The sequence below is a fragment of the Diadema antillarum genome, unplaced genomic scaffold (assembly GCF_040938485.1).
Source record: "Diadema antillarum isolate AM-2024a unplaced genomic scaffold, OU_Dant_1.0 seq00000124_RagTag, whole genome shotgun sequence".
Lineage (NCBI taxonomy): Eukaryota > Metazoa > Echinodermata > Echinoidea > Diadematoida > Diadematidae > Diadema > Diadema antillarum.
In genome coordinates this window covers 294,210-314,785 of record NW_027271204.1, presented here as the reverse complement: position 1 = coordinate 314,785, position 20,576 = coordinate 294,210, and the positions used below count along the sequence as shown (strand labels likewise).

Sequence of the window (20,576 nt, the reverse complement as noted above, 5' to 3'; positions counted from 1 at the left end):
CAGGCACGTACTATAACAGGTGACCACTACAGACATGTTTGACTGCAGTCAATATTATTGTTTTTGCAATTTGCACTACTTCATAACATGCACAGTATCAATTCCTAACACCATTGAGAATGATTTCAAGGATCTTTTCTGCTCCCTGGCATATTTGATTTTTTTTTTTTTTTTTTTTAAACACTCCCAATCATCACCCACTAAAGGAAAAACATTGCTCAAACAATGTCTAGCTTGCACAGCTATATGGGATACCTCTAATGCCTTACAAGTTTATAACAATGTTTCTCATTCTGAAGTGCTTCCGGAACACATGCTTCACACACAAAGTTTTCTTCTACATTCTGGATTGCCCATTTACTTCTCAAGACTGTTCACCAATCTGATGATGGCGAGCATTGCATTTTCCCCTACAAAAATTGTCAATACATCACATGGACTGTCCTTTGGATTGTAGCTTTAAAATGCAACACCAACAATTCGGGCAGTTTCTATAGTTGTTGTTGTTGTTGTTGTTGTTAGAGGAGGACTTTGTGAGTCTGTCCTATTCAATGTAATGCTGTCACACATGAATTGCGTGAGGAGCCTGAATTCTCAACTTCATAGGCAGTGTGCAACTGTCTTCTGATTGAGTAAGTACAACTACTTTAAGCAACTACCCAAGTATAACATTTGTTTATCTTCCAGACAAGTTTCATGTGTGCAGAAACAAGGTGCTCTTCCAGCTGCGTGAGACATGTGTGAAACAAACACAAGTTCTCCATGCTCAGATGCACAGAAATCTCACCTGCATACAGATCATAATGCCTTAAAGAAAGGAAAGTGTGTACTCTACTTCACATGAGCAATATCTCTTGTCTTGTCTTGTCCCCTGCATTTAAATTTCTTTTCTTTTTTTTTCTTTTTTTTTTCTTTTTTTTTTTTTGGGGGGGGGGGGGGGGGGGGGGGTTTGAGGACCTGATAATAAATCTACTTCTGGAGACGGAGAAAATATGATTGAAAGATATCCCAGACCACGCCTTGTAGTAAACGAACAGAGAATTATGTGTGACCATCTATTGAATAATCATTTTCATAGACAAAATAAATCATTATTTCTTTGTTGCATTTTTCTCTGTTTCATTGCAGAAAAGAGAGCACTGTCAATGACAAGTATGCATTTGTCACTCTCAGAAAAAAAAAAAACAAACATCAAAACATCTAGTCACAGGTCAAGTGACACAACCTTTAGGCTGAATAAATCTTGCCAACTTTTTTTATTAATTGTTTAATTCTTCTGGGGTTTTTTTTCATTGCAAGTCATTGTTATGCCTTCCATTGCTACCTGAATTTACAGAAAATGCACAAGGCTGCACTTCACCAGCTCATTAACACATGAAGATATCTGTAAAGTGACTAGGTCTGGTATCACATATCTTTGAAAAAATATGCAGATTATGTCCAAAATTGCATTCCTGCAAAATGAGCTGCCTGTACGCACATGTCAACAAGTCAATTTTTTAGCATGTACCCACATCCAAATGTGGGTACTACATTTTGTATTTGATTGATTTTTATAACCAGCGGGTAATTTTTCAGCTGTATGACCACTGTCAAAAAGGTCTATGACCATAACAGCTGCCTCCACATCAAGAGCCAACATATAACCACTGAATTCCTACACATTGTGTAAAATCTGTACCTATTTCCATGAATAATCAACTGCTACACAGATTTGATGGCAGCTGTTTAAACTTTACTCAGCCGCTGCAAATCTCTCTTACTTTGGATTGCGTAAAATTTGACAGGAGCTAGTTTGCTCTCGCAAGTGTTGCATAAATGTCAAAAATATTTTCACAGAGTCTTCCCACAAATTGGCAGCAACAACTGCAAAGACACCTTTTGTTTGCTGTAAAAAAGTCCATTCTCTTAAACAAGGCATGAGCTCTGAAACCTGACCGGGTTTCACTTGACTTTGGGCTTTTCTTGCACTCAAACACGCCTGCATTTTGTTCATAAATAGCAGCTTCTCTCATCAAAAATCTACAGATAAAAGGTTCCTTTAGGCGCCGCAGCTGCCTTCCCTACGAAATTTTGACATGTTCCCAGCAAACAATAAGGAAAACAACACAAAAACATGTTTCCCATCATTTTGGTTATTTCTTCTTTCTTGCACCTACGCCACAACGGAAAAGAGTAGACCTCAAACTATCCTTTCTATTTCATCCACATCGTCCGTACTAAGCCTCTCAATCTTCCGTCCTGTGGAGGTGAGAAAAGAAAGAAAGAAAGAAGATATTATCAAAATATAATATCCTTCAAATTAGAATGAAACCCTAATGTACAAGTGAATTAAGGTAAGAAGCATGAGCACATTAGTGAAGTTTGAGGAAAATCTGCAAATCCGTTGACAGTGATGAGTTTCTAAAGTTTCAGTGCTGCCATTGCCGGATAACAAGATTGGTAAACTAAAATATTTTGTCATGATATCATGCACAGACCACAATACAAAGAAAATTAAACATATTTTATCCTTCTATCATAATGACAGAGTATATGTCATACGTACGTCTTTCATAAAGCAGGGAGAATGATATCATCCTTAACATAAGCTGGAAATTAATAGAAGGAGTGCGTACTCTGTATCAAAAAATAATAATAATATATAATCTGTGAAATTATCTTTACATTTTTTATCATTGTCCTGCACTAATGCCAAGAACTGTAATATTAAAGAAGTCTTCTCATCCAATAATGGCACTGAGACTATAAACGAATTATTTTCTATTTTCAGATGAAATGATGAAATAGAAACCCAGCTTTAGTGCTTCTACTAGTTCTAAAATTAGGGATAGAAACAACCAATGTAAAAATTTTTAAATCAGAATAATCAATGTTAAGTCCTGTTAAACAGACAAAATATGAACAATAGTTATAATAAAATTGTTTCTAGAATAAACTGTATACAGTAATGGATTATTGAGGAAAACACTGAAATCTCCTTATATTTTAGGCTTATTGTAAACATTTTATATAGTAGGATGTTTTGTAACACAACGGACCTACACATATGTATCAAATGTTGTAACTCAAACATGTTTTGAATCACTGCTCCAAATGCTAAACAATACCTTTAAAACTTTGGAACTTTTAATGAATTGCCCAATATTCCTCAAACTCTGCTGATGTGTTTAACTAGAATTGTTGCATTCACTCAATCCACATGTGGTATGTACCGGGGTTTTATTTCTCCTTTCAGGGAAACTCCGGTCTGGGTTCATTTTGACTGTGAAGACACATTTTACTACTATGGTGGCTCAACCATAAAAATTATCAAATTTTGCTGAGCTACATAATGATGTACCAAAGCATGGAAAAACCACTCCAAGAATAAACATTATGAATGCTGTCACTATCAACAGATCTACGAGCAAATATCACCACATTAGAATATCATATCTTTTTTGGTGTGTCTCACAGCATAGCACTATTGTTCACAACAAAATAATGAGTATGGTACTGCTGATCACTCAGAGAGATTTTTGCTGTTTTTATTAAAAGCATTCAGCTTAAAATTCTGTTCAGCCTAACTTTGAGCGCTGTCACTTTCAAGAGATCTATGAGCAAATATCACTACATTAGTATATCATATGTTTTTATTTATTTATTCTTCTTTTCTTTTTTTTGTCCAACAGCATATAGCTACTGTTAACAAGAAAATATTATTGAGTACGGTAAAGCCTATCACTCACAGATTTTCATTGCTTTAAAGGCATTCAGCTTTTCTTTTCAGCCTAATATAAACCATAGTAACAAATTCACATTTAGACAATATAATGTAAATAAATCAAGACAAAAGCAAAAGTTAACAAAACAGAACAATGGCAAGTACCACAAAACTCTCACAATGAGTACTATGGCTGACATTAATACTCTTGACAAAGTCCTTACCAAAGTGCTCCTGGATCTTCTCCATGACAGCCATAGTCCTGGCCCCATCCACAAAGTTGATCGCCAGGCCCGACTTGCCGAATCGGCCTGTCCGTCCGATTCTGTGCAAGTAGGTCTCACAGTCTGCTCGTCCGTCCATGTCCACCGGAAGGTCAAAGTTCACCACTACTGTCACCTGCTCGATGTCAATTCCTTTATCAGGCATTGCAGAATGGAACAAAAACAAACGGATGACTATCAGACTTAAGCGAAAGTTGACTGCATCAGGTACGTGTACCTTGAATACAGGAAGTGAAACTGAAACATTAAAAAAACAAACAAAAACACAAACAGAAAAGGGTGAACTGATGAAAAGAACTGATGAAAAGAACTGAAAGTTAAGTTTTGAAATACCAGACTCTTAGTGGTTTCAACCCCTTTTATGAATCGGATGATGAAGATGAAACCCCAAAAACTGTTTCCATACACCCTTGGGCAGCTGGCCTTTCTTTTAAAAGAGTCCAATCTATGATGATGCACTGTTATATATTGACAAGGCAAAGTTGTCCAGCAAAGTGAATGCTAAGCCAGATGGTTACGTAGCATTTTGCTCCACTGACATGTCACACGTCCTAGTAAGTGATGACTTCAATACTGTTGTGAACAAGAAGGTCATTGACACCAATATCTTTGCAAGACATTTACATCTTTCTGGTTTTCAACTGATGATACACGAACATGAATCAAAGAGAAAAAGAAACACAACTATTGCCATGATCATCTCCAACAGAAATGTAAGTAGACTGAAAAGGTGCAAGACTTACATTGTAGGATTTAAAGGGCTGGGCTATTGACATTTGTTTTGCCCCAGCTAAATAAGAAAAAAAAATGAATAGCAACAGGCTTTCATAAGTAGTCATGAGCCTCATTTCATATAGTGGTTTGTATCAACTGTAAAATACAGTGATTGTAGGTACCACAGCAGTAAGACACCAAACAATCTGTGATGAGTATTCAAGTTGTCACCAAAGTAAGTGCACAGACTGTAATTTTCAACATTTACACACATTTTGTTTTTTGAAGTTTTTTTTTTTTCTTTCTTTCTTTCTTTTTTCTTTTTGTTGAATGGATAAACATTACCACACAACATGCAAAGAAGTAATTTGAAAGGAAAGAAATACAAGAAATATAGAACAAAGGGCTTGACACTCAGTGACGATTTCATCGATACACTGTAAAATAAGAAACATTTGCTCATGAAACTTTCGCAAATTGGAACTGATGGCCTCTTACGGGGCATGAAACTTTCGCAAATTGCCACTGGCATTCAGTGCATTGGGTAGGCAAGAACGTTCATGTGCATTTTACCTTTCGCAAATCTTAAATCCATGCAAAAGTTTCATGGATGCAAAAATTTTTGGTTTTAGAGTGTAATTTTTTTGTCCATACTCTCACCTCTCGCCATGACATTTGTGGTGATTAGAATCTTCTCCTTGCCGTCTCTAAACCTTGTGAGGACAGCCACCCGCTGGTCCACTGTCAGGTCGCCTGAAAGCAGCGCCACGGCATGTCCCTCTCGTGTCATCCTCTCCGCTAGCCAACTCGCTGTCCTCTTGGTCTGAAAAAAGAATAACAACATGGGTATCAAAACAAGACATTCATCGTCATCTTCATCATCATCATCATCACCATCGTTACTATCACCATCATCACCATCATCATCACCATCACCATCACCATCACCATCACCATCACCATCACCATCACCATCACCATCACCATCATCATCACCATCATTATCATCACCATCTTCATTATCATCACCATCTTCATTATCATCACCATCATCATCATCACCATTGACATCATCATCATCATCATAATCATCATCATCATCAATATCTTGTGTGTCGGTTTTGTTGTTGTACACACAAAAGTCATTGGACGCTGCAATTTTCAGTGATATTGGTCACACAAATGTGCTATACACCACTGTATCTTGTCAGGGGCACCCCTGATTTTCAAAAACAGAGGCTCAAAATTTGCACATGATGTGAAAGAAAAAACTCACATCTTTTCAGCAAAAAAAAAAAATCTGAAAAAAAAAGAAACATTTTAAAAGTACATGTATCACTTAAAATGACGAGGCGGGTGGGAGTTTGTAAATCTTCAACACTCTAAAAAGTGCTCACCTGGCAAAATATCATAGCCTGGCCGATGGTGATGGCGCCGTAGATGTTGGAAAGGGACTCAGCCTTCTCCTCCTTGTTGGCACAGAGGACGTAGTACTGCTTGATGTTGGACAGGCTCTCCTCTTCGCGACGCAGGCGGATGACGATGGGGTCGGGCACCACCGTCTCAGCAAACTTCATCACGCTGTTGTCGTATGTCGCCGAGAACAACATCATTTGGCACGTGGTTGGAAGTTTTCTGCAAAGATTAAAAAAAAAGCACATATACAGTCAACCTCACCTAAGTCAAATTGAAAAGGATCAATAACAAATCTTTGGAATTGTTGGGGCGTGCATTTTGAATTAAACAATAGAATTAATAGGGCATTCCAGACGATTTTCAAAATTTCACATTATGTAGTGCACAAATCAACAACTCCATGAATAGATTTGTGGAATTTATTGTGGTTCTTGAGCAGAGAAACAATGCTTTGAAAAATGTTAAACAAATTACACTGAACAAGGATGATGACATAGAAGGCTAACATATTTCAGAAAATGCAGCACTGAAATTCAATTACAATACCGCTTGCTTGCGAGTTCACCTGTGTATAATCTATGCATGCCTTCATCTTTTGTTCTGCTTCCTTGAGCCCCAACTCATGCATTCTTATGGTGACTCTGCCATGTCATCATCCTTAGCCATGTTCAGACGTATTTCTAGTCGGAGTAAAATTTTATGGCATGGTAATCAATATTCACATTAATGCATATCCTACCACGACCCTTGTGTCCACACGACGGTCGTGGGAAGAAACTCCGACCAATTTATGAGCGAGGGTCGGTGTAACTTCCGGAAGCGGTAGCGCCGCGCACGTCGACCATGCGATTGTTTTTTACCAGTGCCATTTGTCTTCTCCATTCTTGTTGATGGAAATTTCTGCATGAGCCCTATATAAAAAACTTCGTCGCGATCGACTAGGTTAAAATTGCATGTGTACTCACAAAATGTCAACATTGCGATTTGACCCAGGAAGTTTTACCTAGGTCGAAAGGTATGTAAGTTCATAGATACTCCGAGGGCTTGTCCGCACGGGCAATTTACTCTGACCGGCTAGTCGTGGTAGCGAGATACTCCTAAGAAAACTCAGGAGTATCTCGTTCAGAGGAAGAGGTCGTGGTAAGTTCCTCCGATCGGAGGAAGTTACCACGACCTTGTTCAGACGGGCACTACTCCGACCTACAGTGTATCCTCCGAAGTTACTCCGACCAAGCTTCCTCCGACCCTTCCTCCGAAGTTACTCCGACCAAAACTGCCTCTGTCTGAACACAGCTCTTGTTCCTTGCAATTTGTTCTAAATTTTGAAAATATTCTTATTCTTCATCACAATTATGATAAATTATGAAACTCTGTCCTCAGTATAACTAATTTATTGTTATTCAAATGTAAAAATCTGGAAACCATCCGGAGATCTCCTCAACACATTCATATCCATCTGGGGTAAAATTTTTCGTTCATGTGTGCCGCCAGCCAGGTCAACACACAAGCAACTTGCAAGATTAAATATAAAGGTAGGTATCCTCAGTCAAATGCCCTCTCACTGGTAACTGTGAGAAAAGTAAACTGAGGTGCCATCATATAAAAGTGATAGAAACTCAAGCTACCGGTGAGAAGCCAGCCATAGCAACAGGGCCATTTGAAATCCTTCCAAAATTCATAACTTGTGCCTTCGAATGGCCAAATATTGTGATTTATAGTTTAGTAGCTATAGCTTCAGTGAAATTAGAAGGCACTTGATCTCATACATGATGATGTTGACTTCAAAGGTGACAATTGTGAATTTAAAACAGTGATGAGGACGATGACGACGACGACGACGATGATGATGATGATAGTAACAGGGTAGTCGCCCTAGCAACTGACAGTACTCACTTCTGGATGCGGATGGATTGGTCCTGGTGCCCCTGCGTTGCGATCATGACGTCAGCCTCGTCGAGGACGAACACCTTAATCCGAGATAGGTCTATACTCCTGAACTTGATGCACCAGTCCAGCATTGTTCCTGGTGTACCGATGACAATCTGTTGCGTAACCTTCTCCCCCCGACCCACTGCAATTTGAGAACAAAACAGTTCCCTTATTGAGCAACGCTGCACACTGGCACTTTTCCAACGGTCCCTGACCAGTAAAGATCACTGTCAGACCAGCAACACTTTCAGGAACAGACCAGTAAAAATGAAAAAAAAAACAAACAAACTGGGAAACTACTGATCCAACAGACAGGTCGGACCACTAGAAAAAAAAAAAATGGATTGGTGTGCAGCCTTGCTTAAAGATTTCATTCATGATTAAAATTCACGGATCTAATCGCAGCTTTACTAATACTTTAGTTTGACCGGATGAATAACAGCATACATTGTACTGTACGAGCTGAAATTTTCCCGTAGAGATATTTTCGCAAATTGCTACATGGAGGACATTTTCGCGTGTTGTTAATTTCGCGGTTGCGAGGGTCTAACTGAACTTAGCTATTCGCGCGTTGTTATTTTCGCATGTTGTCATTTTCGCGGTTCAAAGGCGATTCGCGAAATTCGCGAAAATAAAACCACCGCGAAAATTTCAGCTCATACAGTATGTCAATGTCCCCTGTCTTACACATGTGAATAAAATGCGGCATATTTGGGGGTAACCAATTTTCCAGAAAATCCACTGAAATCAAATACTCGAGGCACTCTAACTGCAATCACAATCACAGGACTGAAAGAAAAGTATGATTATTCAAGCGTCGTACACTCAAAAACTATGTTTATACGTCGTCATAAATTGCTTGTAAACATATCACGGAAAATTGATGGGTCAAGTCTAAAGTTGGCACTAACCTGTTGAGGACGAGTTCCGAGTATACTCGGGCAGGTGTCTATGGGAAATGCGTGTTGTAGCAAAATCAACCCGTCCTCAACGGGTTAATCAATGACAGAATGTGTTGATAGAGCATGCTCAATTTCAGCTTAATCTGATAATTTCTTCATTGTCGTTGCTCCAGTGGTTTACATCCCACGTTTTGTCTCATTCATTGCACAGCTAGCACAATTTGGTAAAGATTAAAACACTTGAATAGACCCTGTACTTCAGAGCCTCTTATCTCTGTTCACACTTTTCCAGAGTGTGTGATTTCTTACCAATAAATAGGAGAGTCCATTGGTATTGAGTTATACATAATTTGAAAGCTTAGAGGCTGCTCTTTCAGAATCTGCCCTTAACTAAAAAATGTCTGGCAACTTTTTGTTAGTTTTGTGATGCAGGGTCACTAATTATATGACATATCATTTCATAATTTGGGATTACATTTCATTGACCCTTATAAACATGACTGATGAAATTCTTTCTATCTCAAATCTCCTAATCGTCACATTTTTAAAACCAATTTTTTTATCCCTACTGAGTGATGATTTTTGTTCAAATGCAGGCAAAGCATAAAATCAACATGTTCTGAACAACAACAAAAAAATTGTTTTGCCTAAATGTTTTCCAGCTGTACTCACTCCACAACTCTTTCCCCCAGATAGCTGCTCACATAACTTACCTCTTTGGCCCCTCACAGCATATCTGATATGTACTCCGTGTAAATGCTTCCCCATTTCTTCCACAACCTTGCCAATTTGAAGAGCTAATTCATATGTTGGTGCTAAGCAGAGTGCCTATTGGAAAAAGAAGGAGATAATAAGAGAAAAATCAATATGAAATGCTGTAGATGATACTGTACACTGTATATTCTGAGTCATTACATTTTTTGGCAATTTTACATGTCAAATAATATCCGCAAAATTGAAGATGTGTAAAAATATTGCTTCGAGTAACACATACGCGCTGCACATTGTCGCCAAGGGGGGAAATCACTAACATTTCTCCTGTAAAGGGAATAACATGTATAATTGCTCACTTCTCTACTGTGGTTTTCAATCACGAATTTCACCACTTGCAAAACTGTCCATACCTATCCCTATTCATGAAATCATACTCGTCAAATACATGGCATCTACAGTATACAGCAAACCTTGCAGATCACTACAAGGAAATTAAAGAACAATTTTACACTCCATGTTGATGCTGTCTTAACCCTAACTAGGCCGGGCTATTTAGGTAGTTGATAGAGCCGGGGGGGCTCCCAGGCCCCCCTCCAGATCTCGGCCGTCGACCGCGCGATCGCGACGAAGTATTTTATTGTTTTTTTGAATTTCTTATGTATTTCTTTGTTTTTCGACTTTATGTTTTTCATTGTTTTTTCGATGAAATTTGTTCGCGACATCGCTCCGAACGAGAAAATATGTTATTCATTGATTTTAATCAATAAAACACCAAAATAATCATGCTTTTATGAAATTTGCCTGCAAGCACAGTTTGCATTGAAATTGTACACGAATTCATGTTTTTGAGCAATTTTTGGTCTGACATGCATGTACATATTTATGCGTAACTTCGGAACCGCGCACCTGGGCGTCGCAAATTTGATGTCAAAAGATGCGGGAGACTCGAATAGCTTTTTGCGATTGCGATACATCGCGCGGAACATCGAGGGGGGGCTCGGAGGCCCCCCCCCCCCCCCCCCCCCCCCCCCGGCCTAGTTAGGGTTAAACCCTTTGTGTGCTTGGAGTGCCGACTTGCACAGAAAACCCCATGGCATTGTACACTGTTCAAAATCCCTGGCACAGACAGGGTTAAAGCCCAAACAAAGTTCTGGTAGGCCTGCAAAAGTTGTCAAATTTCGCTCCCAAATGTGAACGTATGCTTAGGAAATGTGCAGGATAACGATGTTATTACAAGATATTCGATGGGTAACGACGAAAATGCGAAATATTAACCAAAAAGGTTCAGTCTCAGAACTTACCCGAACGGGGTCAGGCTAAACTTGGACTCGGGGATAACTCGGCTTCGCTTTGACAGCGGGATGAGTTGTAATGGTTGTCCCTCTGATTGTACAGTGTTGTCCTATGGGAGCCGCCTGTATAAACTAGCGCTTCGTGTTCTGGCTACTCGCAGTAATGGTCCGAGTTGCTACAACGCGCGCATCAAAAACCTCTTTTGCGCGCAAGCAAAATTAGTGTGCGCCTATCAAGCACCTCTAAAACAATCAAAGGCCCTTGATAAACAACAACAAAAACTCCAAAGACCGCGCGCTGTCATTTTTGTTTTGTTTTGTACAGGATTACGTTAGCACGCACTTTCCTGTCCATTCAGTTAGGCCTCATTTGGTACTTTGCAGTGGCCAGTAGAATGTGGCGATCACTTACTGCGTGTGAATTGTCTGAAGTAGGGTCGAATTTTTCCCGAGACCGAGTTAGTCTGGAGCCTTCTGGAATAAAAGTCGGTTTTCCTACTATTATTATTTTTCTCAAAATACTCCAAATCGACTCATCATTCCGGCAAACCGCGTCAGCCAGGTAAGTTTCTTAGTGGACTCTTTCGATATATTGCAAGTAAAAATGAAATGGTGCTAGACGGGTTCTCCAGCACTTACCGAAACTTAGTTTTCACTTTAAACCTTTGAATGCTCAGACCGTCAAGTGGTACAAAAGACCCCATGCCTTGTACACACTGTCCACAGTCCCAAGCACAGAGAGGGTTAAATACACCGGATGGACATTATCCCATTCTAATCCAATGCACTTATGAGGAGATTACAGTGTCATAGTGGATGCACAAGTCAGGTAATCAAAATTTAAACGAAAGTTTCACACACATTCTTTCAACACACATACAGAGCACCTACTACTCAGTAAATTGTTTTTAAGAGAAGCAAATCATCGGGACACCGGACCTACATTTGCCATTGACTTTATCAGGAAATTTCAGGTCAAAGCACGTAATTCACATGATCTAGCGATTCATATCATTTTTTTTTTGTGTGTCGATGGACATTGAATATCTAATTATGTTCTGTTACAAAGTGCATTTTCACAAAGATATGCAGCTGAGCATCACATAAAATCATCAAGACTGTGCAATTTCTAATTATGATATTTCATCAAGTTCCATAGAGGGGACATTCTATCTCATTAACGCATAAGGCAAGTCATATTGTAGCTCATTTGTTTCTCTGATTTGCACTTTATGACGATTTGTATGATGCGCATCAACTGCTGATGTACATCCTTTTCCTATAAAGCCTTTGGTGATGATCTGAACGAGATGTGTCTTACCTGAGGGTACTGGTCATTGTCCACTCTGCTCAACATGGTCAGGACGAATGCCGCCGTCTTTCCCGTCCCACTCTGCGACTGTGCAATCATGTTCTTTGGCCTGAGGACCAAGACAGGATGAAAACTTACTACTCTGGAGAAAGAGAGTAACTTACGGGGGGTTGCCAGATTTAAAAACATATATCACGGTGTCAAAGAAAAAAGTCTTACTACCCTGTACTTCTGAATGCATGATGCAATGTACATGCAAACAACATTGTCCTCTGAACGTTCAACAAATGTTTTTAAGATTATAAAGTTCATACACGTATCTTGCATCACTTGCTATGATGTAGAACAGTACATAGAAGGAACATCATAACAGGTCTACAATTATTTATTATGCCCTCATTAATCTGGCAAGAAGGAGCATGCTGGTCAACAGTTACTCAACTTTATTAAATAAACATTGAATTATGTTTTTTGTCCTTTTTTTTAATAGTCTTAACTTTGCTCAAATTCAACCAGCCAAAAGAAGCTTGTGGATAATATCCTATGATCCCCAAATTCACTGAGGATGGCAAGGAGGGAAGGGGTGTCATAAGCATCTAAAAGAAAAGAAAAAAAATCTGACATGGTGTCAAAAGGGAACAAGGATAAGGGGTGGAGGAGACTTCCAAGTTTGATACAGTATATTCCACTTGCACTGAGACTTACGGCTCTGCCATGAGCAGTGGTAAGGCTGTTTCCTGGATCTTTGAAGGGGCGTTGAAACCCATATCATAAACTCCTTTCAGCAGGGCATCCTTCCTGTGTGATCAGAAGGAGGAAAGCAAGATTTCTTCACAAGTTCTTGACAATCAAAACAGAACCCCCCCCCCCAAAAAAAAGAACAAACAAACAAAAACAAAGCAAAACACTATACACCCATGGGTGCAAACAAAGCAGAATCTTATACAAAGCATGTTCCTTCATAAATCTTGGATCTCTATCATAATACATCCACACACAAAAGAAAGAAAGAAAGCAATGACAGCTACTGCTACACATAGTTTGCATTTGAATTATGCCAGTGTATCATAAAAATGTACAATCTCCAATGTGCTACAGCATTTTTTCTTTTGTTGAAAATTCTTCATCATGTCAACACACAATGTACCATGCAAGGTCTCAACTGTAACCTTTAATTAAGCAGGAGACATGAGGCACAGACACAATATAATCTCTGTTTTTTGTATTGACACGGAGGTATGATATTATAGTATCTGTGGTCAAATATTGAGGAAAAGCAATTTGCATGATGACTGTCCATACCGCTGAAATTTCCATGCTTTATAGTCAAGAATGGTGAACAAAAGAGCATGCACCACTTTTAATACATGTATAGCAAATGAAGTGTATTACACCACAGAAAAATCTAACACAAATATTGAATGCCACAAGCTGTAAATTCACCTCATCCTAAATCATGTTTACAACACATGAATACTATGTTCAGTATATAATAGAAGTGACTTTAATAGTGCGAAGAATATTATTCTTCATGTGTGCTATCATAAGACAACAGATATAAATTTCAGAGGTCCTAATAAAACCACACTTCCTGATATCATACAGAGAGCTACACATTGCACTCTTTCAGGTAGCCAATGAGAGAACAGTACGACAACAATTTTTTAATGCATACCTGTACTGGAAATAATTTCATGACATTCTCCTATCCATCCACCCTGTTTTCCGCAAAGTACACCCAGTCTTGCGGAAACATGTTTCACGCTAAATTTTACCCAACAACTGGCCACTTCAGCCCAAAATCAGTGAAAACGCAGCATATTTTTTTTACATGATGATAATGCACATACATACAGTACATTAGATAAGGATGCATACAATGTATCAGTAGGCATATAAGGTAATAGTTGAGGTTCTCACAGGCGAAGCTGGTCAAAGGACTTGACGGAGTGGAGGGGGGAGTTTGGATCCTTCTGTTGTACCTCAAGCTGTGAGCTTGTGGTGTCATGGATGAGGCGAGAGTGGAGAGCCTTGTTGAGGAGAGATGCCTCCGCTGCCTCTTTTGCTGTGGGAATGATATCAAAATGATAACAATCGTAAAATAATGATAAAACAAGGAAAAGTAGAAATTACGCGGTGCGTAATATATGTCCCCGCCGGAAGTAGCATTTAGTAGCAAAATGTACAATATAGGTAAAAAGATCAAGGTCAAAGAAGTCAAAGGTCAAAATTCTATGTAGAAGTTTTGAAGCCCTCACCTAGTGCCATCACATAAAGCAAACGGAATCGAAATCGGGTTAGAAATGGCGAAGGAGTAGCATTTTGTAGCCAATGTACAATATAGGTAAAAAATCAAGGTCAAAGGTCAAAGAAGTCAAAGGTCAAAATTCTGTGTAGAAGTTTTGAAGCCCTCACCTAGTGCCATCACATAAAGCAAACGGAATCGAAATCGGGTTAGAAATGGGGAAGGAGTAGCATTTGGTAGCAAAATGTACAATACAGGTCAAAAATCAAGGTCAGAGGTCAAAGAAGTCAAAGGTCAAAAATTCTGTGTAGAAGTTTTGAAGCCCTCACCTAGTGCCATCACTTAAAGCAAACGGAATTGAAATCGGGTTACAAATGGCGAAGGAGTAGCATTTTGTAGCAAAATGTACAATATAGGTAAAAAATCAAGGTCAAAGGTCAAAGAAGTCAAAGGTCAAAATTCTGTGTAGAAGTTTAGAAGCCCTCACCTAGTGCCATCACATAAAGCAAACGGAATCGAAATCGGGTTAGAAATGGCAAAGGAGTAGCATTTTGTAGGCATTGTACAATATAGGTCAAAAATCAAGGTCAAAGGTCAAAGAAGTCAAAGGTCAAAATTCTGTGTAGAAGTTTTGAAGCCCTCACCTAGTGCCATCATATAAAGCAAACGGAATCAAAATCGGGTTAGAAATGGCGAAGGAGTAGCATTTTGAAGCAAAATGTACAATATAGGTCAAAGGTCAAGGTCAAAGGTCACAACTGAAATTCTGTATTCTTGCGGTCGGCTACACGTCACTTCCGGTCGACTGGAGTGAAAACAAACAGCTTGCAAGCGCTAAGCCTGCATATTAAATGCGCATACTGCATGCTGTGCATGTGCGACGCGTATAATTTATGTGCAACTCTACGCAGCTCAGACATGGGGACTGTTTTTCATTATTCATTTTGTCATTTGTGCCATCATTCATGAGATACATGCATCATGTCTTGCCAGCAATATTCTAAAAATCTGGATCCTGTCGATCGATCAGTCCCGGTATTTTGCCAAGTTTAAAGGCGGCCGGACTGGACCTGTGCCCGAAATAGCGGCAGGACTCTGGATCAACGACCCGACAAAATGGCCAGATGTGCAGTAGAACCTCTTTGAGTAGGCCCTACCCCGATATCTACACTTACTTAGTACCTCATAGAAACTTCAGGTAGGTCTAACGTTAGTACTGTAGTACTTAGGGTAGGGTCTAATTTAGAGTAGGCCTAGGGCCTAATCCTGCCGCCCGCACAGCTACAGTACCAGCTTGCGCTAGCGCTATGCTCGCGGGGCGCCCCGGCAGAAAACACGTACAGCGTTCACTCCAGGCTCACGCGAGTGGTTTGTTTTCACTCCAACGCTATCCATGACCCCGTGACACGCAAAATACCCGGATGTCCGACCATGAGAATAGAAGTTTCAAAGCTCCCATGTAGTGCTATCATATAAAGCAAACAGAATCAAAATCGGGTTAGAAATGGCGAAGGAGTAGCATTTTGAACATTTTGATCACACACGGACGCACGGACGGACAGACGGACACACGGACACACGGACACACACACGTACGGAGCCCGTTTCATAGTCCCCTGCTCGAACTCGTTCGGCGGGGACAATTAAATTAGAAAAGCACTGTGACAGCACAGAGCTCTGCCAAGCAGCTCATTTCCACCCATGTTGCAGTTTCCACCCCACATTGTATAATCCTACATTCACATCATCTGCATTTTTAGATTCCTTGACCATCAGGCCTACTACAGCACAATGGCTCTGATGACTGCAAAAGCAAGTATTTCATCTAGCATTCATGATAGACTCTGACATGGATAAAGAATCCTTCAAAATATTCCAAAAAAAAAAAATTGATGCATTTAGAAATAGATCTTGATAACTACCACAATTCAAAACTTAGTTCCTTGTGTCATCATCAACTGCTCATGAAAAATTCATCCAAATCTTTTTATAACTTTTTGAGTTATTTTGCACACAGACTGACAAACAAACAAACTCCATAATACCAGCAAAAGCTTCTCTAAAGCCTACTTGGTGGAGGTGACAATAATGATCTAAGAAAAAGAATGAAGGTATAATAGTTTTGATAAATACAGCTGGGATTTACAGGTAGGAGTTACTTGCTGTTTACAGTGAGCTCATTTAGTTTCCAGCAAAGTTAATGCAACATGATGTCCATTTAGTGTGAGGATACCACTTCCAGAAATATTGTTACACGTCGCTTGATAACAATCTAGTTTGCTCAGTTTCTATCAAACCATGTCTACAATGATTGCGTGATGAAAAAATTGTGCTTCTGGTCAATTCCATTGTGACTTATGGGACAAAGTGACAATTTTCAGCAATTTCAAACCAGTATTTTGAGAAAATAGTTGCATCAAATGCATTTTTCTCAGTTCATGGTTAGATCCATCATATCACAGTTTATGAAAACACCATACTTAGTTTGAAAAGTATCATTGCATTACGTACAGCAACAAAAAATTGCTGTCGGGACTTATGGGACATTTGAGGACCACCGTTTTTCACATGGGAAAGTAAGTTCTGAAATATTCTTACACACAGTGTCTCTGGAAAGATATTTTCTTTCCTGAATGTAGCAAAGGGTTGGTGCTTACCCTGAGCCAAGTGGTATAAATATCTACTCATTGGTACAGTAGCAGGATAGGGAAAACCAGTGTGACTGATGGGACACAAAAATGTGACTTACAACTGTATGGGACGCTATCAACTACCACATTTTGAGATTGAGAGAATAATATTTACTGATGCCGGAACAAGTTCTAGAACATCATAAAACCAATCTATGACCAAAGAACATTCAGAAAATAAGCCATCTGAGAATTACACTTAAAGCTGTATTATGGTCATAATAGTGTATCAGAAATGATACATAAATTCTCCAAAAATTGGCAATTTTCATGAAAAATGAAGGTTTTTCGGACATAACTCCACTCCACGTTCACCGATGTTCACAAATGAGGTACCGGTATCAAAATATCCGTTGTGAAAGGCTGCTTTGAGTAAATACCAGATCATCTAATTAAGCTTCATTAATCATCTGTACTCAATAGTTTGATTTTCATAAAATGCAACCTTTCCGTGGAATTGACCTTCTAAGAACCTACACTGCAGATCACAGAACTACAGAACAACTCATGTTCAGAACAATCAACCATCAACTGTTCAGATTACATTTCAGTTGATCAATCCACTTGCAGATGTGATACGTGTCTTGCAATTATGACTTTGATCTACAATTAAATGTACAATTTAAATATCAGATTTTTTTCTTCTTTCATGATTGTTGTTGTTGCTATTTTGATTTTTAAGGCATGTGTCATTCGATTGTAAATATTTACGTCCACCTTCATGTTTTGCTTTAAAACTAGTCCTTATTCAACGGTGTGTTTGGTTTCAATTTTTCTGTTCATAGCAGATTGCCAATCTCACCCTTATCCTCCTGAGCTTCGGCGGCAGAAGATGAGGAAGCGGACGCTGAGGAGGAAGCCCCACCTACAGCACCAGCAGCAGCAGTCGCACCCTGGGCAGGCGGGGCAGCACCAGCACCACTCACAGAAGGTCCACTTATGCCAATCTCCTTGATCTAAACCAAAAACAACAAAACAAAAAACAGATATCAGTATAGATTACATTGTACTACATTGTACATGTAAATACACCATTTTTTTTTTCTTTGAAATGACCTTTACTAGTTTGTGAAATAATACGACACTGAGCAGATATCATCCAGACATTAAAGATCATTAATGGTCTAGATGATTTGCATAGCTTACATGTAGATTTCTTTTGTTTAACATATACCCATTCCAGGATGAGCGAGAGTTCATATACTTGAGCTCAGAAAACTTCACACAAACCCTAAACTACAACAAAGGGATTTCCCTCAGTGTATAGTCAACCTCGGCTGTCTCTGGCAAGTCTTACTACTGGAAGCCACCAACAGTAACAGTGTAAACTCCTTCAAATAAAATCTACAGTGTAGAGGGCATGGAAACACTATGTACACACTATGTCACTAGATTTACAGTTGTACAGCAGGCTAGGCAGAAGAATTAGAAGCAGAAGAAAAAGAAGAAGAAGAATTGAAGAAGAAGATACATACAACAAGTGGTAAATCTCTCCAAAACTGTAGATCTAATGTTACCTTGGGCTTCACTTCAAGTAACACTTGTCAAGACAACTAGTACAATTTTACCCTATTCAATTGCTTATGTATACTGAGTTACACCTTTGCCTTTAGCAAATTTATAGAACATCAGAAACAGGCCAGCTTAAAAAAAAAAAAAATATTCAGAACAGGGTCCAGCAGAAGGCTGGAGTATTTACTAGTATTTGAAGGGTTTGACCGACAAGTATGTCTAAGGCGAAAAACTTCTCATTTATAATAATGACATTTGCTGGGTCAGTTGTTCGCTTCTTAGACAGACACCACATACGCCATTGCGACGGTTTCCACCGTTCTGGCGGAAAACGCAACTTCGACCCAGTTCCCACCCCCCCCCCCCCCCCCCCCCTGCATAAAAATGGTTATTATTAATCTTTCCAGCTTGGTTTTCAAACCAATCTGGAAAAAAATATATACAGGATTAATCAGTAAACATTTTGACTCACCTCTTCCACTGTTTCCTCCTGTTTTCTGGCTGTTTCCTCCACTTCTTTGCAGCGCTCCCCAATTCATTGCCACCCTTCGTTTGAAACATGACCACACGAACGTCTATGGCAAGCCAAATGCATGCTCCATACAATCACTATTTCGGTACACTTACGTGCAGTAAACGTAAGTGTACTGATACAGTATAGTGATTGTATGGAGCATGCATTTGGCTTGCCATAGACGTTCGTGCCGTCATTTTTCAAACGAAGGCAGTGATGAATTGGGGAGCACTGCAAAGAAGTGTAGAAAACAGTGGAAGACGTGAGTCAAAATGTTTACTGATTAATCCTGTAATTTGTCAAGATTGGTTTGAAAACCAAGCTGGAAAAAATAATAATTAACCATTTTTATGTGGGGGGGGGGGGGGGGGGGGAGGGCCGAGGGGGAACTGGGTCGAAGTTGCGTTCAACCAAAACGGTTGAAACCGTCGCAATGGCATAGATCTATGTATCAATGGTGTCTGTCTAAGAAGCGAACAACTGACCCAGCAAATGTCATTATTATAAATGAGAAGTTTTTCGCCTAATTATTAGACATGTACTTGTCGGTCAATTGAAGGGTGAGCTCCGAGCTAGTGTCATAGTAACTCCTTTGTACATTGTAATTTCAGCATTCTATGATTCTAATCCCCGCATCCTGGAATAACCGGCGTGCCGTATGTATTGTTCATAAAAGTTTACACCCACAAGGTACGGGCAGGCGTTTCCAATGAGAGCCGAGATGAGCACTGATGGGAGTCAAACGACAACGTAGGCCCTACGCACTCGAGCTTCGATGATTCGTACTCGTAGAGCTGGTGGAGGCGAGCGAGGTGCGGTGAACTGTGTTCTTCACTTTGCACACATCTTGAATCCTCAGTTCTGAGACGGATCTATTGAAAGTGTACAATGGACTTACCTGGGTTTTGGAAATTTCAAATAATCTCACAATGAGGAAAACATTATACTTGCCTTCTTTTCCTGCTCATTGATCGCTTCATCCCAATTAACGTTCGACATTTTGCCACTATTTTGTTGACGAGATTGTTCTTGAATGCAGTCTGAACCTGGCCACCGCTGCAGTGGATATGCTATATGTCACACACACACGTACGTACACACACACACATACCGCACATGCACCGCCACCACTAAGCACAGATGCATGAGAGTCGACTAGCAAAATTCGGTGAAAGTAGGATAAGAAAAAGCATAAGAAGGATTGAAAATATATATAAACAGTAAGAAAAAGGGAAAAATATTTAAAAATGTGAAATATAAATTGTAATTTTATGAAGTGTTAGTATAAGTTAATAATCTTACACCATGTGATGTGAATGCCTTTCAAATCTTTATCACTATATTTT

The 20,576-nt window shown here is 39.4% G+C and overlaps 1 protein-coding gene across 1 annotated transcript; it reads right to left on the bottom strand.

The window, feature by feature from the left end:
* Positions 1-1,011: 1,011 nt before the first annotated feature.
* Positions 1,012-20,283, bottom strand: LOC139727239 (ATP-dependent RNA helicase DDX19A-like). Its single transcript, XM_071638196.1, has 11 exons — positions 20,182-20,283; positions 18,007-18,160; positions 14,190-14,334; positions 12,975-13,067; positions 12,279-12,378; positions 9,665-9,779; positions 8,014-8,191; positions 6,102-6,339; positions 5,365-5,527; positions 3,931-4,122; positions 1,012-2,241 (listed from the first exon to the last, which is right to left on the bottom strand). The coding sequence occupies exons 1-11, from the start codon at positions 20,227-20,229 to the stop codon at positions 2,183-2,185; spliced, it is 1,485 nt and encodes a 494-aa protein (XP_071494297.1). The 5' UTR covers positions 20,230-20,283; the 3' UTR covers positions 1,012-2,182.
* Between the last annotated feature and the right edge of the window lie 293 nt (positions 20,284-20,576).